This window comes from Dermacentor albipictus, chromosome 2 (genome assembly GCF_038994185.2).
Source record: "Dermacentor albipictus isolate Rhodes 1998 colony chromosome 2, USDA_Dalb.pri_finalv2, whole genome shotgun sequence".
NCBI lineage: Eukaryota > Metazoa > Arthropoda > Arachnida > Ixodida > Ixodidae > Dermacentor > Dermacentor albipictus.
The window spans coordinates 101,433,045-101,458,116 of record NC_091822.1 but is presented as its reverse complement, the minus strand read 5'-3'; the positions used below and the strand labels follow the sequence as shown (position 1 = coordinate 101,458,116).

Here is a 25,072-nt window from a genome sequence, read left to right as displayed (position 1 = left end):
GCACTAGTATAAGAAAACGTAGCTATAACAACTCCGCCAACTTTCTATATTATGGGGTATGCGTATGCCTCGAATGCGAAAGAACGAAAGGATGTCGAGACGTCAACAACGCAACCAATCTTCTCAGAATACTGGCAAGGTGTCGCAACTTTTTTTGAGTGACGCAGGAATTAGTACATATGAGCAGAATCTGTTTTTTACTAAATTCTGTTCAATTGAGCCTTCAATTTCGATTCTCTCGAAGTGTTCGAATGCCTTTTGCATATTCGCGATAAATAAAAACAGAGTACATTGTCGCATATGCGTTGGCGACAGCTGTCCTGCTATACCCGAGCTGACCTGAGTGCGCATTTGCTTGTCAAGTTCATTTATGAGACGTTTTGTTTTGTCTCCTCCCTGACTGCTCCTTAACTGCCGCCAGCCTCTGCTCGGGTGCATAGCGATGATTTTGCAACTGTGCTACCGCGGGCATTTGGCCTAGTTCCGAGAAGACTGTCTGCGCCGGAGGGCTGACGGGGGACTCTGGCACAGGTCAAATATTCTCGCGATCTCCCCTCGCAGCTGGCGTCTGAGGGTATGTCCCATGGATCCTGTCTAAAACACTTGTCCGGCAGTGCGCTTGCTAGATATATATCTCTGTTCGCGGCGTATTTGTTTTGCTGGTATCGACAAACGTCTTGCCGCTCGGCTAATTGAGTTTTCAGACTCGTTCGCAAGCAGGCGCCTTCAGGCGAATCGCCGGCCCGTCTTGGATGCTGCTGCTCCAGAGCCATCACAGTTCATAAGAATTAAAATCAAATCTCGGGGACACCGCACAGGTCAGCTTGCAAAATACTTGGTTGCTAAATATATTTAATTTGGCGAGCACGTCGTGCCATGCCGAAGCATAGGTCCAGAGATCGCAGGTATTTTATTTTTTTTTTCAGGCGTTATGCTCTGGAAAAGTGACAGTAAGAATGGTTTGTCGTGGGTAAAATGCGCGTTGAAAAAACTTTGTTCTGCGCTGTCTGCCAAATGAGATTAGAACGTCGCGAAGAAAACATTGGCGCGCTGAAGGACGGTCGTACAGGTATCTTGCTAAGATGAGCACAAAGAAAAGAAGAAGAAGAGCACACAAAAAGCGCGTTTTAATGGGGTGCGAGGTCGTTAACAAAAGTGTTAAATGGATGAGGGCAGATGTATATACATAAAATATTCATTTATTCTTCACAGACCTCCCTGAACCCTTGTGTTCCAGCAAAGGGAGATTTAAAATAATGCATCTTATCAAATGCTTGTTTATAACACTCACTAAATACGACGGAGTTTGTCCAATGTACGCCGATAATACCGAAATGATTTGTTTTTAATTTCTCGACTAAAAGTATGCGATTATATTCGCTAAGGTCAAGGACAGTCACGATAATGCTTGAGGCTTAACCAAGGAAACCTAGGGTGGGTCTAAACGAGAAGCCCTAGTGGTGAGCTCCGCATTAACCTCGACCATGTGAGTATGCTTTCAAGTCTCTAATGTTCAAACACAGTTACACTGTGTTTGAACATTTGAACTAATAATACAAATTTGAACTAATAATACAAAAACCTGCCTTCTTTGTTTTCATAGCCCATATAAAGTGGTTAGAGTACTATCAAATATATACCTTCATGAGAGAAACTGTACGTGTTGTTCATGCCCACCTTTGGAACTTAAATCCAATTTTAAATACCTTGGTATCACATTTGACGAAACACTGTCGTGGAATATTCATATTTCAGAGTTAGCCAAACGCCTACGCCTAGTGTGTGTTTATATATATGCTCTACGATCTATATGTGATGTATCGGTTAGAAAAATGGTATATAAGGGATTGGGAGAGTCAATATTACGATACGGGATAACAATTTACGGAACCGCTTCTTTATATAAATTAAACACATTAAGCCGCATTGTGCACAGGATTGCAACCAATCTCTCCTATGGAACCAACTATCATGATAAGTCAGCCAGAGACAGTATGGAATATTTTGACATGCTTCCTGTACACAAGCAATTTATCTTTGACATATTATACAAGCATTTCTTTCACAGCTCCTTTAAAACCTGCAACATTAAAGTACGGCCTCTCCGTCAATCAGAAAAGTATGTCATACCCCGCATCTTCACCACTTATGGCAAAAGAACCCGCACCTACTATGTTCCTTACTACTTCAATAAATTAGGAACCCTCCCGAATATTACCGGTTTAAAAGACCTTAAGAATTTTCTTCGACCTTGGCTGAACGATAATATAGAATAAGGTAATTTGCTGTTGGTCATGTTCTTAATGTTTTCATTTCGTGTACGAAAGTGTGCACGGTGGATTTGCTATCATATGTTCTGCTGGTTCTTGTTTGTTTGCTTGTTTGTTCTTATGTCGCACAAGCAGTTGCTGAGTATTTGGTTGATTTTATTTTCCCTACTTTTCAACTATGATTTACTCGCTGTTGTTTCATGTGCTTAACCTGGCTGCCCAGCTCAGCACACAAGCGGCAACGCTTATGCAGGCTGGAACACGTTGTACGAATTGAAGTGAATAAAAAATATTATTATTATTATTATTATTATTACTGTACAGGACACATATTGTTCTTTATTATTTTTCACCGTAGACCCTACATACCCACCAAAAAGATCTGTGAAATGTTATCTGAGGTAAAACACGAGTAGCACAGTTAATAATCAACGCTTTCATCATCATCATCATAATCATCATCATCATCATCATCATCAGCCTGGCTACGCCCACTGCAGGGCAAAGGCCTCTCCCATAATTCTCCAACCACCCCGGTTATGTACTAATTGTGGCCATGTTGTCCCTGTAAACTTCTTAATCTCATCCGCCCACCTAACTTACTGCCGCCCCCTGCTACGCTTCCCTTCCCTTGGAATCCAGTGCGTAACCCTTAATGACCATCGGTTATCTTCCCTCCTCATTACGTGTCCTGCCCATGCCCATTTATTTTTCTTGATTTCAACTAAGATGTCATTAACTCGCGTTTGTTCCCTCATCCAATCTGCGCTTTTCTTCTCCCTTAACGTTACACCCATCATTCTTCTTTCCATAGCTCGTTGCGTCGTCCTCAATTTAACTATAACCCTTTTCGTAAGCCTCCGGGTTTCTGCTCCGTAGGTGAGTACTGGTAAGACAGAGCTATTATACACTTTTTTCTTGGGGGATAATGGCAACCTGCTGTTCATGATCTGAGAATGCCTGCCAAACGCACCCCAGCCCATTTTTGTTCTTCTGATTATTTCCGTCTCATGATCCGGATCCGCCGTCACTACCTGCCTTAAGTGGATGCATTCCCTTACCACTTCCAGTGCCTCGCTACCTATTGTAAATTGCTGTTCTCTTCCGAGACTGTTAAACATCACTTTAGTTTTCTGCAGATTAATTTTCAGACCCACCCTTCTGCTTTGCCTCTCCAGGTCAGTAAGCATGCATTGCAATTGGTCCCCTGAGTTACTAAGCAAGGCAATCACATCAGCGAATCGCAAGTTACTAAGGTATTCTCCATTAACTTTCATCCCCGATTCTTCCCAACCCAGGTCTCTGAATACCTTCTGTAAACACGCTGTGAATAGCAATGGTGAGATTGTATCTCCCTGCCTGACGCCTTTCTTTATGGGGATTTTGTTGCTTTCTTTATGGAAGACTATGGCGGCTGTAAAGAAAGCAACAAAAGCCCAATAAAGAAAGGCATCAGGCAGGGAGATACGATCCCTCCAATGCTATTCACAGCGTGTTATAGCATAGGAGAGATTGTATCTCCCTGCCTGACGCCTGTCTTTGTTGGGATTTTTGTTGCTGAAGAAATCAACGCTTTAATTATCGGTAATTTCTTGAATGCTCGACAGTTGAAATTTCACTCCAGCATATGAAAAACGGAGTTATGAGCTTTGCGTTTGGTTTCTCAAGCAATAAATAAGTATTTTCAGGCATCGAACGTGGTGTATGTTCTGTCCTGTACACGGTGACGTGCATATAAATTTTCGTGAACAGTCGTTTATGATTGTGCACCTGGCGGAACGAGGCCGCTGCGGCCAGAAACCGAACGTACGAGCATGTGTTCAACAGCAAAGGATAAAAGCCGTTGAGTCGTTTGAATAGGTGACGAGAAAGCGAGGTCGCTATTGTGTGAAAGTGTTCGACGTGCTTGGCTTCTATTCGAATACATTAAGACAGTCACATGCATAATTATACGGCGAAGGTGCTGAGGGGGGTTGGTAAGTAAGGGGAGTTGTTAAGGGGATAAAGGAGAACGTGGAGCGCAGCGGGAGATGAAAGACTGCGATGGCGATGAGAGGGCGAGGAGGAAAGCGGAGGAGAAGGGCGTGGCGAAAGCGTGAGAACTAAATCGTATACAGTGCCGCGCAAGACGGGTTTTGCGGCGACAACGATTGCGAGATGGCGCCAGAGTTGCGTGCGTCTTCTGTATGGAAACAAAGCGCATCATGAGCGGAGGTCTGTCTGCGGCGGCTGCTGTGAATCATGCCCGCGCGTCGCCAACGAGCTTCCTCTGGCGATATCCCGATTACGTAGGCAGTCGCACCCCATTCCGATCCGTTTGCAATGTGCCGCGCGAGAGGGATTATCCGCGCCAACCAATATATCGCGAAATGAAAACACGCGTAGAGCTGCGTTCAAATTTCGCACTACGCTGTATCGAAATTGTCGGTGAATGTTTTTTTTTTGATGTACGAGTCCCTCGGATTTCCATGCACCTTCTAAGGTATTCTTTTTTTCTTTATTTTGCTTTCAAAAGCTCTTGAATGCCATTTTCAGGCTGTTCTCATTCAACGTGGTAAAATGTTCGGGTACCTAAATGGACCCCGGAGTACTTCGGTGCTTCGATGAGCATGTTCACCTGCAAGTTATCAGCTCGCAACGACCCTCACATGGAAAAGCCACCATTCCGCTCCATTTGTGGGAACGTCAGTGACGAGAAAATTTCGGGGTATGCGTCTCCAAGCAGCAACAACACGACTACGAACTCAAGTATCAGTACTCAAGTATCAAGTACTCAAGTATCAGAACTCAAGTACTGTAAATATCAGTACTTACGCGATTTGCAACCTCATTTCTGGGTCTTCCTTTTCTGCTTTGGCGTCCTCTGGAAGAGAGAAGAAAATAAACAAAATGACTCCAATTGGTGCTAAGCAAAGGGCTGAAAGCTGTGCTGCGTTCAAGTGGCTCTCGCAACAGTGCAGGATGCAAACGAGCAGCCTCAAATAAGTCACTAAGAATGCTCCACGTGAACAGCCTCATTCGTCGTTCTCCTTCGGTTACATATTTATGAGAAGGGAACTCCCTTCGTTTTAATATGTGTGTCCTGACTCAAAACTGTTAGCTTTATTATGGCACGTCTTTTTAAGACGTATCCCGATGTTCCAGCATTTCATGAATACATAGTTATACCACGTGTGAGCTTGAAATGTGCCATTTGTATTGCGAGTGAGTTCCGGTAACGCTCGTTTAATTAACACCATCAGTTCATATTAGCACAGTGCAGAGTAAATACTTGTCTAAGTGACCTCACGTTATACGTGTCCTGTGCCAGCGGAATTATCCTACTCCAGAACGTGTACTAATTTCACGACTACACAGCTGATGCTTTCCAACGTTTCCGCGCGTTTCCCTACCCGTGACTCTAAATTTTGTTACTGCATTAAACTACCACTTATATTTTTTGCGAGTTACATAGCATGCCGCACTAAGCTACGTTCTCTAATTCCGGACTTGAATACCAGCTACCCGCGTTTTGTCGCAAATCCACATTGTATTCTTTCTCGCTAAGCGTTACGAGTACCTATTGCTTCAGCTGCATCGCTGGTTGCGCCATGCTTAGCTTTCCTTCTAGATCCTTTGATACGCAGCAAGTTTCCACCAATACGCGGTAGTCCTAGAGGAAAACATTGATTATGAGCGGACTGGAGTTAACAAAGCTCGTTGCACAATTTCAGTGCCCATAGTGTATCTGGCAACAGCAGATAGTGCCATGCAAGCGAAGTGACAACAAAGACGCCAGCAGGCTGTGCGTGCGAAGAAATCCCGTAGTGTTGTCGTGGTTTGTTCATAGCAGCCAACAGAAAGCATAAAGGTGCAAAAATGTAAAGGGGGAAGGGGGAGGGCGATGAGCTGTATAGTATCGAAACCGATGTACTGTGGAAAGAAAATTGCTGAAGTATGTTTTATTGTTTGTTCATTCATTTTTAGTCCTAATGATGCCATTATATTCATCGTCATCATTGTTATTAGCTGCCTGAATATCGTTACGATGAAGGACCTTCTATATTCTATATCGCATTTCATCATTCGAAATAAGTATGCCTCAAATATAGGCTATCATCCGTATTGGCCCGTCCGGAGAGGTATCTTCTATACTCTGAAGTATCTGCGTGCTGTCTTTATTTATACTGCTTCCTGCGGAAACACTTGCGCTCGTGGGCTGCGCTACGTTTCCTCGAAAGACGAAAAAAAAAAAAAAGAATGGCGCTCACCTCCGGGCATGGGCGGCAGCAAGGGCCTGGAGTACTTCAGCACCGACGACCTCTGCAGCTCCAGCACGAGCGCGCGCGCAGCGGCCGACATGATGGTGACGGCGAGCGTGGGTCTCGCCAGGGCGGCCAGCGCCACGCTCGACGTGCACACCAGTGTTGCCAGGGTGGTGGGCCGGTACACGAGGCCGGCGTTTGCCAGAAGCATGAGAGCGACCCGCCGGAGCAGACGGCTCCGGTCGAGGGTGACGGCGAATGCCGCGCTGCAGATCAGGGACAGCACGGCGTCCTGAAGCGCGTGACAAAATGAAGAGCACAACGAATGTTCAAGCATGACAGACAGGTTGATTCGACAGTGCGGAGAGTGATGCGAGGACGAGGTAAATCAACCGTTGTTTAATAAGGAACCTGTATTTTAAGTATGCAGCAGCCGTCATGGCTTTAAAGCGTTCGTGAAACGCTTCGGCCAAATTTTGTGGACGTGTAGGGCACAGCTACAACAAAACATTCGCACCGCAGTTTGTATGAATAGTCTCGCATTAAGAGAGCTACGTACGAGTACAAATTACCCTCCTCCACAGCCATGCTTTTTCCTCCTGAAATCGTTCGCCGAGCGATCGGGTCTAAGCTCCTCCTTCACTGGCTCTGCGTCATGATCGGACGTCGTGTTGTCTACTTCCGGTTGACTTTGAGCCAGCGCGTGAAGCCTCTCCAACCTCTTCGCCAGTCGCCTGGCAGTCATTCCCAAGCGAGAACTATCGAAGCAGCGTGGGTTGCGAGCATTCTGTCGGAGCTCGGAGCGTGTCCAGTATTCCGGTAACAATAGGTGACCTGGGCGTTCCGACGGATAGGTGGAGGCATAAACTAAAGCTCTTCTGTACTACTGTCACTGTGATGAAGGAGCTTTAGAGTAGACGCGAGTGGGCGGCCTGATCGGTCTGCACGGTCCAGCCACCTGGTAGCGAAGAGCTTAACCCGGCAGACAAAGAGCTAATATTGCTTTAACCAAGTGCGAAACATTTTAAACATATTGAAAAAACAACGTGTTCACTATTGTACGCCCGTAAAAACTTTACACCAGCAGTAAAGTAGAATACACTTGGTTACTGCTCTATTGGTTCAGTGCCACCAGGTGGCTGCACTGAGCAGACCGCTCACATTTGCACCTCCACTTATGCCGTAAAGCGCCCATGCCCAGTCCGCTTGCGTTTACCCGGATGCCGAAGATGCGAAACACTAGTGTGCTAGTTACCATTTGGCGTGAAGTGACGGCCGCAAAGCCGTGGATGCTGATGCCCATCGGCTATCGACAACCAGCGCTGCAGCCACTTCGCTCAATGATTTGCCTTGCAGAGGGACACAATGTCGCAGCTTGACACGTCGCCGATCGCTACGTTTGCGGCCCACAGCACAAGGGCGAACCATGGTGCTCGCAGAAAGACAGACCGAGACTAACACAGACTGCGGCGCTCTCGTCAAAACGGAGCACGCTGTAACACAAGCGGACGACACCTGGTATGCGCAGAAGTACTTGAGCGTAGTGATAAATTGTCCTCGTACATTCTCTTACTGTTACTCTCTTTTTTTGTAGAAACAAATAAACTAACCTGCCAACCGTTACGAAGAACATTTCTTACCATAAAGCGGCAAAAGTTATTGACAACGTGCCCTAGGCAGCCAATCGGATACCTCGCCCCACTGGCGTCATATGGTCACCTCGTGTCGCTTGGTCAAGGGCGGCTGAACACTCAGGCGAGTGGCGAGCTGCGATCGGCACCAATGTACAATTTTAAAACCTAATAATAAAATACACGCATTACGCGGAGCGCCTGAATGCGTCACGTAATGGTCAAAAGGACCAGCCCGAATGACTCGGCAGGTTTGTACAATATCGCCAAAATCGTTAAGGTCCCTTTAATGTGCCAGGGACATTTTTGTTCCTGATTTGAGAACGACGGTGAGATGTCACGAGTGAGAACGATTGCGATATTACGTTTGCTTAGAGTTTGTGTATAAGAGCTATTGCTTGTACCTACTTAAGTGCGCTCGTGATTGTTCCTTGCGTTTTATCACGAAGTATTATTGCTGGGTGCAAGTATTAGTGCAAATGTTGTATTACGTTGAAACATTGGCTTGATTGCCCATAAAAGTACAACTGAATAACTGACAGCGCATAATGTCGTTACCCAGTTCGTGGAGGGTCTCCTTGATCATTCAATGAACCGGCATCTTTCTGATACCATACAATGTATATTATACGGGACTGATGCTGAAGCGTTAAGTGCGTCCTAATAAGAAGTAAAATGAAACATGCGTTGCACAGAAGAGACTGGTTGATCCCTCTTTCGAGAGGAACTGGCTGTATAACACGAAGGTGAAACGCGAATTCTAAGAATAAACGGGCATTTTTGTCGCATAATCATAAATCATCATTATTATCATAAGAAGGAGCAGGATCAGCCTATTTTATGTGCACAGCAGGACGTAGGCCTCTCCCAGTGACCTCGAATTACCCCTGTCCTGCGCGAGGTCATTCGAACTTGCACCAGGAAATTTACTTAATTTAACATCCCGCCTAATCCTCTGCATTCTCAGCTGCGCTTCCCTTCCCTTGGAGCCAATTCTGTAACTCTAATGGTCCACTCGTTATCTACCCTACGCATTACATGTCCCGCCGAGCTCCATTTTCCCCCCATTGTCAACTAGAATACGGGCTAACACCGTTTGCGCTAAGATCCACGCGGCTCTCTTCCTGTATGTTAAAATTACCAACCTTTTTCTTTCGATCGCTCTTTGCGCGATACATAACTTGTTCTCGAGCTTCTTTGTTAACCTCCAATTCGCAACCCATATGTTACCACCGGTATAATGCAATGATTGTACGCTTTCCTTTTCAATGACAGTGATAAGCTTCAATGGAATCAGGCTTTGGTATTACCTGTCATATGTGCTCTAACCCCTTTTTATTCTTCTCCAAATTCTCTTATCAAGCTTAGGGTCCCTGTGAGTTAATGACCTAGACAAACGTACCCCTGCACGGTCTCTAGAGGCTGACTGGCGACCATGAATCCTTGTTCACTTGCCAGGCTGCTGAACATTATTTTCGTCTTCTGTATTTCAACCATTAACCTTATACTCTTAGACGTTGTCCGTTAAGGTCATCAACCAGTACATAAACACGAGTCTATGAATACATTTCATCGACTACAGGTTTGCTCCAAGGCAAAGCGATGACAGTGATAGCAAGCACTTGAGGTATGTGCTACAGAGCAGCATAAACAGCATCCTGGATGCTGCGAGGTGTAATAGTGCAGGAATATCCGATGCCACTGTGAGGACCTGTGTATAGCGAAACGATGTCGTTAGAGGTACGGCGGCCTCGTACGGGCGTCCCCGTGCACAAGTTAAAAGCTGAGAGGAATGGCGAAAATGGATGGTTGGATGGATGCTGTGAGCGGCCATTTTAAAACGGGGTGGTTGTTGCTCTACAAAGCGGTGACGATTTCCCACAGTCACCTTCTCACAAACACCAGGTATTTCAATTCAATTCAATTCAGTCTTTATTTTTCTCTTGTACAGAGAAGGAGACAGGACTAAAAGCTCGTAAGCTTGACAGAGGTCCTGCCCCCTTTATCAACTTGGCAGTACAGTACAGACAGAGATTTTCAATTTTCCAAATAAACACTGAAACAAAATAACAAAACACTTTGTAAAAACAGCGCTATGAATCGCAGCACAAACATAGGTATTAGAAAAACAAATAAGTGCTCATAGGGAAACGAAAAAAAAAAGAAGAATAATAACAGGTATAGGTTTAAACTGAGTGCAACATTACGTAATCTTGCTAAGAAAAAATCGCTTAATAACATCACTCGAATGCTGAAAGGGGTCAAACAATTCTTTGTTTAATTTATTTAATAATACTGGGACAGTATAAGAAAGAGACTGCTCTGTATAATATGCCCTAGGCGTCGGCACTAACCAAATTTCTTTATGTCTAGTCTGCAGGATATGCGTGTTTTTCTCAAGTTTTGCCAGATAACTAATGTAATGTTCATCACTATGTGAAGAGCGTTTATAGATCATTAAAAGTCTATAATTGTATAAACTATAGATTGGCAGGATTTCATACTTTAAAAACAAGTCATATGTGGGGGAACAATAAGGAACACCAGCAATACATCTTACAGCTCTTTTTTGAAGAAGGTGAAGCTTGGATAAATTTGTGACACCCGTAGTGCCCCAAACGGTACAACAATATTGCAAAAGAGAAAGAACTAATGAGTTGTATAGCAATAGCCTAATTTTCAAAGGAAGAATACCGCGCAGCCGCAACATGACACCGACAGCTGAAGACACTTTTGATCTCATATAGTCAACATGATCATTCCAAGTCAAATGCTTTGAAAATATAACACCAAGGATTTTAACAGAATCTACAATTTCAACAGCATCAGAGTTTAAGAACACGTTCAATGGCCTAGAAATTATCTTTCCTTTTGGAAAGTACAATATTATTTTTGTCTTTTTAGAATTAATCTTCAAACAATTTGAGTTTGCCCACGTATTTAGTGCACTCAGTGTTTTGATTGCTTTCTCTTCAATGTCATTTTCTGATGCACCAGGAACGCCGTCGCTTGTAGGTGCCGACTGAGTGAGACCCCAAAAGATGTTTCCGAGCACTACCTTTCTTATTGCTTTTATTGATGTCCAAGCTACCAGGCTTGTTTTCTGCAAAATTACCCAGTAATAAAAGGAATTATACCTGCCTATTCTCAGTGCGGCAAATGTACGTCAAGAGCGCAACTCCTTTATTAAAAGAACCTTTCAAATGTTTATATGGTGCAATTTGATAACAACTGGAAAGGCAACAACCTGCAGAATATCGCGATCAGGAACGGCAGAAAATTTGCGTGATCATGATCGCGTGGCGTACGTACACGGGAAATGTGATCGGTATAGCCCGGTATAGAACACTTTCTTGTTAAAGTATTGTAATGCACGTTCAAACATTTCAGAAAGACAACACTATGCCGTGGTAGTTCAGAGGCCATGACATTGCTCTGCTGAGAATGAGGACATGGGTTCGATTCATGATCGTGGCGAGGAAAATCTGATAGCGACAGAATTGCAAAGACACTCGCGGCCAACTTTTGAGAACACGATAAAGAACCCGAGATGGTCAACACTATTCCGGGACCGTCCACTACCGCGTCCCTCATAATCCATGCACGCTGCAGTAGTCGCGACGTCAACCTCCCCTACCCCCCCCCCCCCTTCTCCTCTATTTAATTTAGAAAGCCAAGATAGTCACGTGAGTTTCTTTAAGTGCTTACGTTGTAGTACAGGGCGGCGACATCCTTCGACCGTGCTATTCCCATCACAGGAATCACCAGTAGTGGCAGTAAGGCCGTGGCCGCTTGAGGTAGAACCATGGAGAGCCACATCATGGACATGAGCAGCACCATGTAGATGCACTTGGAAATCTGCGCAGAGGCAGACAGGTCACATGTGTCCACTGGACAGAAGTGGACAACCAACGAATTCAATAACACGTATCAATAGACAAGAGAAACCGCCTCACACTTGCGTTTCACTATCGAGCATCTTCACTCTCCCGAATAATTTCTAACTGTGCTGTGCACTGACAAAAGAAAGGAAGAAATGATAGAAGCTACATATCGTGGTTGGTGCTTCCATAATAATGACAGCTGAAAGTCATGTGATATAGACTAAAATCAGAGCAAAGAAATACAAAGAGCATGGTTTTTGTATTTTTCAACAAGCCAGAGTTTCGTTTACGTTGAGCTTAAACACGATTTTAAGTATTACGGTGACTTCAGCAGTTACGAAATTGTCATAACAGTTGCGTACCTACGCTCGTGCGCTCTTTTCTTTACAGTTTGCTCTCTCTCATAACAGTTGCACTTCGGGTTCGTCCCGGTGCATCTTTCACACACTGTGATCCTTGGTATTGTCATGCTCACATAATCATTGGCAGAGAGAGAGAGAAAGAAACGTTTATTATACGAAACAGTGTCCCGAGCGTGGCCGGGTATTACCATAAGGTGGGAAGGCTCCTTATTCCAGGAACCCTCTGGCTTCGACTGCCCTCTTGGCCCTGGCGACGAGTTGTCGTTGGTCTTTTAGGTCCCCAAGGGTTAACTTGGCCTCCCACGTTTCGAATAGGTGGTTTGCTTCTTGTGCTCGTTTTGCGTCCGTTTATGGTTGCATTTCGCTGCCTTCCTGCCATGGGCATTCCAGGAGCAAGTGTGCCAGAGTGTCGGGTATGTTGCAGAGTGGGCAGAGGTAGCCGTGGAGCGTCGGGTAGAGGCGATGCATCATCGTTCCGTGAGTGTAGGTATTACTCGGCAGGTGTCTAAGGATCAGGCTTTCTTCTCTGCCGAGTTTAGGGTGCGGCGGAGGGTACACTCAATGCTCGAGCCTATAATGTTGCAATATGACCGAATAGTTGGTGGGTACGGCTTCCGCCGTTTCTGTCGTGGGTCGGAGAGCTCGTGGGGAGAGGGGAGCCCGGCTGACGTACTCGCGGGCAGCGGCGTGGGCCGCATCGTTCCCCTCTAGTCCCTCGTGTCCGGGTACCATCGTAACGCAGGTGTATGGGAGCGGAGTGCTTCGTCTTTTAACGCGATAGCGTTAAGGAGCTCGTGTCGCAGAAAAGCCGGTGTCGTCAGCGTTGGTGTCGGCGTCGGCGTCCGCGGCGTTGACCGTGAGCGATAAATCATCACGGCAGGCACTCCATAAATAAAAAGCAACTTCCAAGATGGGCTGGGTGGAAATCGAACCAGGGTCTCCGGAGTGTGAGACGGAGACGCTACCACTCAGCCTCGAGTTCGATGCTTCCAAGAGGTACAAACGCGCCTCTAGTGAATGCGATGTTGCCTTCGAAACGAGCCGTGGAAAGTTATACTGCGGTGCATATCGGTAATTATGAACATGTAACTTACAGAAGTCGCAATTGCACGAGTAGCGAAGTGCGTTTCGCTGCATTTCTTCTGCGCTTTCCGCACACGCAGAGCCATCTTGCGGCAAACACAGAAGACCCCCTCCTCTCCATGTACGGCGCTGCCCCGACAGATGGCGCGCCACGCGCGCATTGGAGCTGTCGCGGCTCGGACTCTCTCCCCTGACAACGCTTCACCTTGCTCCTTCTGCAGAATCAAGCGTCCTTCCTTTCTTCAGATCACTATCTGTCTATCTCTCTTCCCGTGCCGATCACGACGTTTGGCTGGCGTGCATCATTTCCCCCTCCGGGATACTGAGTTCTTTGGTTCGCTCCGTTTGCTCAGGCGCACGTTTCGTTGCTGCGCCGAACGCTGCGTTGCTCGACCATATGGCTCGACGCTCACCGCGTCCGATGCTGGGCGCCTCGTAAGTGATGGCTGCCCTGTAGCCCATTGTCTGGCACCCCTTGGCGGGTCGACGGAAACGCTGTCGCGTTCCACTCTTGAAGGCGAAGCTTAAGCGTCCTCCAATTTTTTAGTATCTTGAGTGCATCGGCCGAGATGCGGCCCCTCAAGAAGTTTTACAGGTGGCCTGAGAGTCGGTGAATATAACCGCTGTGTCTGTGCATGTGGTGGTGGCGAGAGCGATCGCCGCTTCTTCAGCCATTTCCGGGTTGCGTGCCTTGATGGTTGCCGATGCCAGCTGGCAGCCTCGGGAGTCTACGACGCTGAGAGCGTACGCGTCTCGATGCGGATACTTGGCAGCGTCGGTGTAGCGGGCATTCGGGTCGTGTTTGAAACTTCGTTTGATCGCATTGGCTCTAGCCTGATCGCATTGGCTCTAGCCTCTAGAGGCTAGCCAGTGGCTCTAGCCTCTAGCCTCTTCTGGTATATGGAATGCATGCTGCGCGGGACACGTGCGATGTAAATGCACTCTCGAACGTCCGGTGGGATTCGCTCGTGTTTGTCCGTGTCTGCGACATACGTCTCGCTGTAGTTCAGGTGTCGGAGTACTGATCTCCCTGTGGGTGTGAGCTTGAGTCGTTCCAGCTGGCTGTTCTTGTGCGCTTCGGTGAGCTCTTGCCACATGTTGCGGACGCCCATCTTAACCAGACATGAAGTAGAGGCCATGGCGGGGAGTCCCAGGGCAACTTTGATTGCTTTCCTTATTGTGATGTTGAGCTTTTCTATTTCAGCGATCTTCAAAGCCAGGTACGGCGTGCCGTATGTGATGCGGCTGGTGAGCAGTGCTTGTACTATTCTTAGCGTGTCTTGCTCCTTGAGCCCGCTTTTTTGGCTTGACATCTTCTGGACGAGGCATGTGAGTTCCGAAAGGGTACGTTATAGTCTCGGTAGGCTGGCCGCTCCAGTTTCGTCTTTGTGGATGTGGAGTCCAAGTATTCGCATGGTGGCAACTTTCGGGATGGTTGTCCCGTTGAGGATGACGCTGGGGCCGGGCTCTTCGTAGTTGGGTGGCCCGCCTCTCTTTCGTGCTTTCAGTACGAAGTACTCAGACTTCACTGGGGCGCTGCTGCGGTTTCGGAGATACCTTTCGATGGTGTCGACGGCTTCTTGTAAGCTACTTTCCTGCCTTCCAACGTTCATAGCTCTGGTCCAGAGCGTGATGTCACCAGCATACATCGCGTGACGCAGATCTGGTATGGTCTCGAAGATTCGGGTGGCTTGATCGTAGCTAATTTAAAGAGTAGCGGTGAAATGACCGACCCTTGCGGTGTGGCTCTGTTAGGAAGTACGAAGCTTTCATTGCGGATGTTGCAGATTCCGACTCTTGCCGCGCGGTCCATCAGAATATTTCTGACGTATGCGTAGGACCTAGTGCCGCAGCCGGTGCCTTCGATATTGTTGAGGATCCTGTCGTGGCTGACGTTATCAAGGCTCCCTTGACGTCTACTGCCACTATGGAGTGTTTGCTTCGATTGTTTAGGTGATCTAGAAGGCCTTCTTTTAGTTGTGAGTGTACGTCCTGCGTTGAGAAGTGCTGCCTGAAGCCGAACATGGTGTCTGGCAGGTGGCCGTTGTCTTCCAGGTACTGGGTAATGCGGTCGTGCACCATATGTTCGAAAAGCTTTGCCGCGCACGAGGTGAGGGAGATTGGGCATAGGTTCTTCAAGCTGAGAGGTTTGTTGGGTTTGAGGATCATGATGATGTCCGAGTGTTTCCACACAGCAGGCAGTTCTCCTTTCTCCCAGCACTCGTAACGGAGTAACGAAAGAGAGCCTCGGTGGCCTGCTTCGGTTGGTTGCGTAGGTGTTTGTTAACGATCCGGTCTTTACAAGGGCTAGTATTTCTAGTCAGCTTGGATAGGGCTACGTGGATTGCAGCCTGCGTAAAGGGTCGGTCGAGTTCTGGATTCGGTTTTCCAGAGTATTCTGTGCTGCGAGTTGACATGGTAGAGGGTGCGTCTCCGCATAGTTTCTTTTGTAGTTCTCTCAGGAGGTATCCATCTGATCCGGCGTGGTTGTGGATAAGACAGTGCAGATGTTGCTTCTGTTTCGTTTTGGTGGGTTCAGTGACCAGGAGTGCGCGTAGGAGGTGCCAGGTCTTCTTCATGCTCAGAGTACCCTGTAGCTTGTCACAGAAAGCATGCCAGTTCTGCCTAACGAGGCGGTCCGTATATGTCTTGAGCCTGCTTGGTAAGAACAGCGATGCGTGTCTTTAGCTTTCTGTTAAGCTTTTGTCGCTTCGATATCTTCAGGAGGCCACTTCTGGCCTCCCAGAGATGGAGGAGGTGCGCGTCGGCCACGGGTGCATCGGCATCGAGTTGTATGATCTTGGTGTGACGTTCTGCAGTGTCTAATACAATTTTGAGCCAGTCGTCAATGTCAGTTATGCTTGCTCCTGAATCTAACTTGTCCCTAAAGGATTTTCATTCGGTTAGCCGTGCAAGTCCGGTCTTGGTATGCTTACGGGTGTGTGCCACATCTAATTGAAGGATATGGTGATCGCTACCTAATGTTTCCTGGAGTCGACTCCACTCTGCCCAGTGGACGTCCGCAGTAAAGGTAAGATCGGTGTTTGTGTCCCTGGAGACGCTGTTTCCAATTCTCGTGGTGTGGAGAGGATCATTCTAGAGGGTCAGTTTGTGTTGACGGGCAGCATCGTGCACTCTAGCACCCTTCTTTGTGGCGGTATGATAGCCCCATTCCATGCGCGAGGCGTTGAAGTCTCACACTATGACGAATTGGTGTCCATTCGTGCATTTCCTGATTTCTCGTACAAAGAGATCGAAGTCCGGTAGCTGGTCGCGAGGCGGGCTGTACACGCTGGCCACGAAGAGGTTTTTCTGATTGAGATTGAAATCATTGACAAATTTTTTAAAATAATTGCATCTAGATGCAGAAACGATGATGGCTTTGCTACCGATTGTGTTCTCTCTTTAACGTGAAAGCATTAAGCGGCTCGTTGCGCAGTGGCCTTAAAAAGAATGCAGTGACTAGTCGAGTGGTAAAAAAAAAAGCCCACCCCGAATATACAAAATTCTGTAAGCGCGCTTCCTCGCACATCTCGTTTGACCCACACAATATGGCAGACACCGCTCTAGAAGTCTGTCACCATTTCCTTTAACTCTTCCTTTAAGCCTCACCTCGGCTCAATGTCACCATTAGTGAGAGGCTGATCATCTTTTGTAGGACAACGTAATCGCGTTTAAAGTCTGCTTCCAGTGTTTTGCATATCTGTTATTGTTGAGTTTCCAGGTGTATAGCATGCAGTTCATAGATGTTTCTGTAATTTGGAATATGTTCGTCGATAAAGGGTACTGCGGTTGCTTATGTTGCTGTATCTGGTTCTATAGCGTAAGTGGTTAATCTGACAGCACTTACTTATAGCATGATAAATGCTCTACATCCACGACATTAATTTGACAGAGTAATTTTTAAAGCACCATTATATTACTACTTTTCTTAATATGTGTGTCACCAAATCTAGATTACGAGCATGTTTATTGGAAACATTCACCAAGCGTAAGAATGTTTTTTTGTATTCTTAACAACCATTTTTCTCTGTCACTGTATGAATGCGAAAACTGTATGTTAATTTTATTCACCTTTACTGACAATTAGAGTTCTGCAGCCTACTTTATGTCCAACCGATGCTAAGCAAATTAAACTGAATCAATAAAAATAAATCTATTCATAGAAATTTTAGGCCAAACAAGAAAAACTGTTGTCATACAGACATTCTGCGAATGCATTAGCTTCAACAAGGCTAACACCGAATTCCGTCAAGGTCTCGTGGAGCCGACATGGACGAAGTATAGTCAAATCGGCGTGTCTGCCGGTGATTCTAAATGCTCGGCGCCCTGCCGTATTCTCGCTACGAGCAGACACATTAGCGCCGTATCGCCCTTGTTAAAAAGTCAGTGTTAAAATGTCTTCGTTGTCAGAGAGGACGCGTTCTGTTCAGTCTGCGACGGCAGTGTTAAGCTATAGAACGACGTTCAACGATTGCTATAAATGATACCACGCACGAGAGGTTCAATTTTTTTCCTTGAAGATTTCCGGTGTGATGCTAACGCGTATTAGCCGAGCCCTTCTGCGAGGACAACAGTGGCGCTGCGCCGCCGGCTCTCACCTCCGTCCTGAGTACGAGCAACGGGGCGAGCATGAAAGGGGACACGTAGCCCAGCAGCATACGCTGCGTGTTCCACACGCCGCCCTGGCCCGGCTCGTTCTCGCGGGCCACCACGACCACGGCGGGCTGCTGCGAGCTGTCCGCTTGCATCGACATCCTTCCTTTCGGCCCTGAAGACGGCAGCGATACTGAAGCAAACGGAAATAGTATTTTCATTTATTTATAGGATAACTGACTGATTGAGTGGCGGGGGCATAGAGTTGTCCAATAATTTGCTTCATTTTTCTTTGGTGTGCGTATCACATATACAGCACTGCTCTTACTGTTTTGCTGCATTTAAAAATTCATAGTGTATACTGTGTTTAACGTAGACGTTTCTGTGCTGGGCTAATTACGTACAGGTAACGGAGGCCCAGTCAGACACAAGGCATTTTGCCAGGATAGCCTCTTTTCCTTGAAAAGAAAATGGACTTCAAACTGGAAGATAAAGCACTTACTATGAAAAACCATGTAGTTAAAGACCAACTGCAGTTCTATAACGTGCGACCGGCAACAAAATATTACGGGCCATGAAATCTGAGAAAAAAGCCTAATATCACCGCAACATCATAACGCAGCCTGGTACTTGCATTTCGGGTATCGACTAGAATATGCTAACATCGTCCTACACAGTTTTACTGACTGCTACAGGATGCTCGAAAATTGAATGTTTTCTGAGATCCCGTGGTTCGGAAGCTTTTGTGACTGGGCGTACATCCAACAGCGCTAGCACACCGAGCGTCTATGAATTCCACACTCCTATAGGAATGCGGGTGCCACGGTTACGAAAGGAACCTGCGACATGTGCTGCGGCCGAAACACCGTGCCCACCTTCTCCACCGTAGTGAACGAAAGAAGGAATAGAAGCACTTGAATCGTGCCTAATGACATTGAAGCTCGGTTTGATAGATTCCCTATATGATGGTACACTCGAAACATGTTCGCGCGATGTGTTGTTTGCACGTGCTTATCGCCTGTCTGTTGCTGCGATGCGCCGCCTTCGATATAAAGCGAGGTCATTGGCGCATAATTAAACGTAACGCAGACGCTGTCAGAAGCGACGTTTTATATGTGTCGTGTATAGTACCACTGGAGGTGCGCCGTTGCCTGTCCACTCCCTCTCCACCAATCCTACTTTATCGAACAATATATACCCCGGGTCGATTCCTCATAAACTCATGAACCCCTAATTCCTTTAGACTGTATTCAGCACATTTGTCCTCGCACAATTTCGAACCATCGGTACAGTCACTTAAGGATTGGATCGTAGTAAGAAAGACAGCAATTATTAAATGAGAATCTAAGCCTGGAATATGCCCATATTGAAATCAACACATTGCCACTGTGGTCGTCAGCGAACCAATAAGTATTCCATAATGGTGGCACGCCGGAGTATACATTACCCTATGTTCACCTAATAAACGGTCCTGTTTATTCAACTCATTCTTTTCACTAGTATTCTGGGTGATTCTTTCGGCTGGCAAGCAGCGCAAGAAAAAAGATTGTGCGACAGATAGAAAGACGGACACAGCACTTACTATCAGCAGAATAATTTGAGTGAATACGGATAAATGTATAGTGTTCTATATGTCTGAGGTAATTCTAGTTAAAATAGAAAATTAATTTGAATATGAAATTTGAATAAGTCATGTATGAGTAAATGATTGAGAAAATTTATTAACCTCCTCTATAGTTCATAGTCAGGGATGTGTCCGGTTTCCTTTCTGTCGTATTAGATCTTTCTTTTTTTTGCATTGCCTCCATGAGGAGTCGAATGCCAATACACCCAGCAAACCATCCTCTTTCTGTTTGAACACCAGCACTGCTCTGATAGCAAGCACAAGATGCAAACAAGAAAAAGTGTTTTGCGGTGTCTCACCTTCACTCACAGTTAGCGCAACGCGTCCTGTAGCTGAAAGCTTCCATTAAGTCCTAAGTATTTTAATTTTCCATGCCGCAACCGCGAACTGAGGTTTCAGTATACCATTTTAGACTTCCCTCGAAACTTCAGCAAATGTACTGTTAAAATCTTACAGAACAGAGACACGATCTCGGCAGGAACGGTAGTGCGTGCTGCTTCCCTCGTGTACTACACATCGGGTAAATGAATTTCAAGAATCACTGACTGTCTCCTAAATCGATTCAAATTATGGGGTTCGAAGTCCCAAAACATTCGACGGTTTGCTATGAAGAAAGAGAGAGAAGAAAGGTTAGAATAAAACGAGCAAGAGAGAGAAGGAAGAGAACTTAGCCAAGCAGAACGTGTCTCGGACCTCCTGCTCCATACTCGGGTAAAGGGCAGAGGGAAGAACAGGAAATCAGAAGGCAACGAGGAGCGATAATGAGGCTAATTAGTTATGTTCGCCTGCCATGAAACACGCCGTTTAATCGGGGGATTTCGGGATTGACTTCGTGAACCTAGGATTCTTTAACGCGCATCTAATTCGAAGTACCCGATCGTGTTTTTTTTGTATATATGACTGCGACCCACGCGGCCGGGAATCATACACGAGGGCCGCGAGTGGAACCCGAGACCTTGTGCTCAGCAGCGGAAGGTTACAACCACTCAGCCAACACGGTTGTTAATGGCTGTTTTGTATACTCACCGATGGAACGTCCGGAAATGGCGGCCCTTGGCAGTTTGCTTGGTTGCTTGCTTGCTTGCCTCCGAGAGTGGCTCACACCCACTAGAGGCGATTGGCCAAGCATCAGGTGACTTAAGAAAAGTATTATCTGAGTCAGAAAAGAGTCACTATTAAGAAATTTTGAATTAGTAAAGGAATGAAGTCAGATAAATTTTAAGAGCTAAAGAAGGAAGTAGCGCTGATTCAATTACAATGTATGTCCGAAAAGTAATGTCAATGAGTCGATTAAAAAAATATTATTGATCAGACCGATACAACACATTAAAAAATATAAAAATAAGCTCCTGCTGCATGGACACATCGCTTTCAGCGAGATATCGAGGCACTGAAGGCGTCGCGGTATGCCTCCTCCCGCATGTCCTTTAGAGCCTTGCTGGAAGCCTCTTTGACTTTGTCAACTTTCCCAAAGTGATGTCCTTTTATGCGAAGCATATTACGAGGGCTCAACCCAGCTCCTCAGGCGCGGTGGTGTCGCCTTGAATACCACGTGACACCGTGACGTCACGACAGAGGAGAAGTGGCTTTGGCTCAACTCTTGCAGGATGGGCTGGGTGGGAATCGAACCAGGGTCTCCGGAGTGTGAGACGGAGACGCTACCACTGAGCCACGAGTACGATGCTTCAAAGCGGTACAAAAGCGCCTCTAGTGAATGCGGTGTTGCCTTAGAAACGAGCTGTTTCTAAGGCTCAGGCGTGCGTCGCTTGCTCAGGCGCACATTTCGTTGCCGCGCCGAACGCTGCGTTGCTCGGCGCTCACCGCGTCCAATGCGGGGCGTCCAAGGCGAAGCAGAGTAACGCATGAGTTGTTTCTTCGTCTAGCCGAACCAAATATAGCCAAGCAACAGCAGTTCACCAAGCTAAACAGTGGTTCAACAACTAAAATAAAGGCTAGTATGCTTCGCATCCTGGGCTTAACCTTACCTAAGCCACAGCCATTTTATTAGAGTTTCCAAGCGCGGAAACTGGAAGCTCGGAAAGAAGACTGGGGGGCCACGTCAGGGCTACAGGGTGGCTGGAGAACCGTTGGCACTTTTTAGTCGGCCAGCAAGCTGGTCACGAGCAAGGCGGGTGTTTTGTCATCGTGGCGTTTCCAATTGCCCTTGATGTCAGACAGGGCGCGGTGAACCTTTACTTGAATCTTTTAAGCACTTATACGTGGAATTTAGCGTTGACGGTTGTACCATGCGGTACAAGCTCATGGTGGATGAGCCCCCTGATGTAAAAGAACACAATGGGCATGGTCTCGACCTTTGACTTTGACTCTGGCCCTCTTGAGGCAAGGGAACACCGAGCTGTGCCACTCCCTTTTCGTTGTGGGGTCGTACTCAAGCACCCAAGTCTCGTCGCATGTGATGACATCGTCTAAGAAGTGGGGCCACTTGCACACAAGCCCCAAAGTTCCTGGCACATTTCAACTCGGCGCTATTTTTGGTCGTCCGTGAAGACTTAGACCACAATCCGCACACACATTTTGCATCTGCGAATTATTCGTCATGATGTCGTGAAAACTATTTTTGAAATTTTTACTGCCTGTGCCACTAAAGGAACACTCAAACAATGGTCTGAGTTCAAAGATCTCTCCCACACGTCACATTTTTGTGGTTGATGTTCGTTGACCGCCACCCAGCGCAGGCTTCATCACTGGCCTCTTCACAGCCTTCTAAAAAAAAAGGCCTTGTGCCAACGGTATACTTGACTTTCTGACAAACAATTATCACCAAAGGCCGTTTTTATCATATGAAAAGTTTCTAGTGCAGACTCGCCAAGTTTCACGCAAATCTTTATGGCAATACTTTGTTCCAACGAGCTCTGAATTACGGCTTGAACGGGAAATGAAAACGAGTTTCATGGAAAAGCCTGTCCTTACTCTCCAGATGGTCGCAGACGACTGAGGTACTGGGCGTTTGTCAGCTAACTTCCCCCTCCACGAATCCCAACCGGTCCAAGCGGACTGCGACGTATAGTCGCTTTATATTATAATCACTGACATAACTTTCGGACAAACCCTGTGTATACCTCACAACAGCTGCTTTGACAATGTCTCAGAGAAGAGGCTCGCAAAGATAGAATGTCGGGAATAGTTGTATTCAATCCAACCCTACGAAATTTTTCTTCTAAAGTGTTCTCTTACTGCGGAAAAACGGCAGCGTGACAGGAAGAAGTGTTCTAGTGCTTCATATTCACCACAGTATGAGCGCGATACGGAGGGTGCCAACCAAATCGATGCAGCTAATAGTTTAATGCAGGTATTCGACATCAGAATTTCGTCAACAGAACTTCAACTTTGCTATTAGGGCAGAAGTTTCTGGTGCCATGAAATAGAAGGTGTGGCTAATAAGTTAAATTTGTTGGCGATAAGTTGTAAGTGTTTTCTATAGCGCACTGGTATCTTCGCAAACGATTACATAAAGTGTGCATGCTGATGTCTGAAGGAAAAAAACGCTATGTCAACTGCGTATACACGTGTGTATGTAAAATTAGGCCAATATATAGCGCTTAGTAATAAGTTCAACAATAGAGGTGAAGTGATTGTTCCTTCTGTAAACCCACGCAACTTTCCACATCTATTTTAAGAAAAAAAAAACTTTCAAGCAGCCATAAAAATTTCTGTCAGTGAAAAAATTCTAAACCATTCGATTATATAATTTGGAAATTTAAGGATTTTAAATCAATTAAATGAAACTTCGTGTTCCGCACTGCGACAGGCTTTTCATATATGTAAAGTTACTAGATCTGTGATTTGTTTCCGGCCTCGTGTTAGTTTCTTGTTATAGTCCTGGCAACCTATGGCTCGTACACACACTGAAGAAGCGGCAAAGCATCGACTACATTTAAAAAAATGCAATAGCAGCTATACTAAAGTAAAGCTATTCTCACAATGATGAGTGATGAAACGTAAGGGTATAAAGTTTATAAATGAAATTATAGTGATAAACAACAACGGCAACGAAGAACAAGAATAATGAAAGGACAAATAAGCCAATAAAAAGAAAAGCAAATAAGTTTAGCGCCACAAGTTTAGGAATGCTGGAATGGGAAAGTACCGCACAACGGAGCTATCGTCATTGTGTGCGAATATCAGAGTCGAAGCTCCAACAGCAAGAGGGGGAATCTGAGAGCAAATGCCCGGGTAAAGTGAAAAGAGGTGATTTCAAAAAATTATCTTCAAAGCAATGAAGAGAGCTCTCTGCTTTCTCTTCTTTCTCCCTGCAAGCGCATTCTTGGAACGCAGGGTTCCTCCTGCGTCCACTCCAAAGATCAATGGTATCGCACGGGCGCGCATCGAGGCCTCATGTCCCCGACTTCGGCTGCCGTGCGCACTAAAGAAAATGCGGAGAGACTTGAGAGTTCTGCAGCAATGCTTGTGTGCGCTCAGGAGCATGGACGAAAGCACGCTTAATTACTGTAGCCCACAGATGATTCAGGATGATGGTTAGAGTGCTCTTGCTGTGCGGATTTTCTGTTTTCGCCGCGTGTTCTTCACATGCTACCACTTTGAGATATTTTGAGATAGCATTAGCAGCAAGTGATACACGCGGTGTGTGTATATATATATATATATATATATATATACCTTTGTAGCAATAGCTACGAAAGTGTGGATGTCTGATTTTCCATGAAATTACTTCTCTCCACCTTGCGGCTTTTCGCAGGACTATTACGTCAAAATGTTGACTTTGCTTCCACTTGCAGAACAATTCGACTTCGCCCTGCCATCTGCTGGCCGCCTGGTTAGCTCAGATGGCAGAGCGGCTGCCTCGGAAAGGTGGTGGTCTCGCGCTCCAGTCCCGGACTAAAATGAATTTTTTTTCGAGGAACCCGTATGGGTTTCTTGCGTCGCAATTACTACGAACGAGTGGATGTCTGATTTTCCCGTTACTATATATATATATATATATATATATATATATATATATATATATATATATATATATATATCTGTGTGTGTGTGTGTGCTCTATTTGGGACTCACCAGTTGTTCACTTGCCATTTACGCGTCCAGAACTGCGGTCTAGAACCCACACACACCATTTGCGTTCGACATGCGAGTACACTAGTTGCCTGCTCTATTCCCAAAGCTTCATGGGCTTTACTGCTGCATTCCTGCAACAATTAGTATCTTGTAAGGCGTGCGATCGCTGTTAGCATTTCTACACGCGTTGATTCACCTCTGTGCTCCAACAGCGTTGAAGAGATGGCACCACGGCCAAATTTATCCTGTCGCTTGTGCGATCCACGAGGCACATTTCCATGCAACTACTTAATAGGGCAAGTGTGATAAGTTGCGCGCCACCGGACGTTACAAAAATTCGT

General features: G+C 46.1%; 1 protein-coding gene across 5 annotated transcripts in view; it reads right to left on the bottom strand.

The window, feature by feature from the left end:
• Positions 1-20,862, bottom strand: part of LOC135911663 (sodium-dependent high-affinity dicarboxylate transporter 2-like) — a 74,270-nt gene extending 53,408 nt beyond the window's left edge. For 4 of the 5 annotated variants that reach the window (XM_065443996.1, XM_065444001.1, XM_065443998.1 and 1 more), the window contains exons 1-5: positions 20,721-20,862; positions 18,076-18,263; positions 11,854-12,003; positions 6,521-6,806; positions 5,085-5,133 (exon numbers count right to left, since the gene is read on the bottom strand). In XM_065443996.1, the coding sequence (XP_065300068.1) occupies positions 5,085-5,133; positions 6,521-6,806; positions 11,854-12,003; positions 18,076-18,263; positions 20,721-20,823 (776 nt within the window). In that variant the 5' untranslated portion in view covers positions 20,824-20,862. The remainder of the gene's footprint in view (positions 1-5,084; positions 5,134-6,520; positions 6,807-11,853; positions 12,004-18,075; positions 18,264-20,720) is intronic. The other variant, XM_065443997.1, reaches the window with a different exon arrangement.
• Between the last annotated feature and the right edge of the window lie 4,210 nt (positions 20,863-25,072).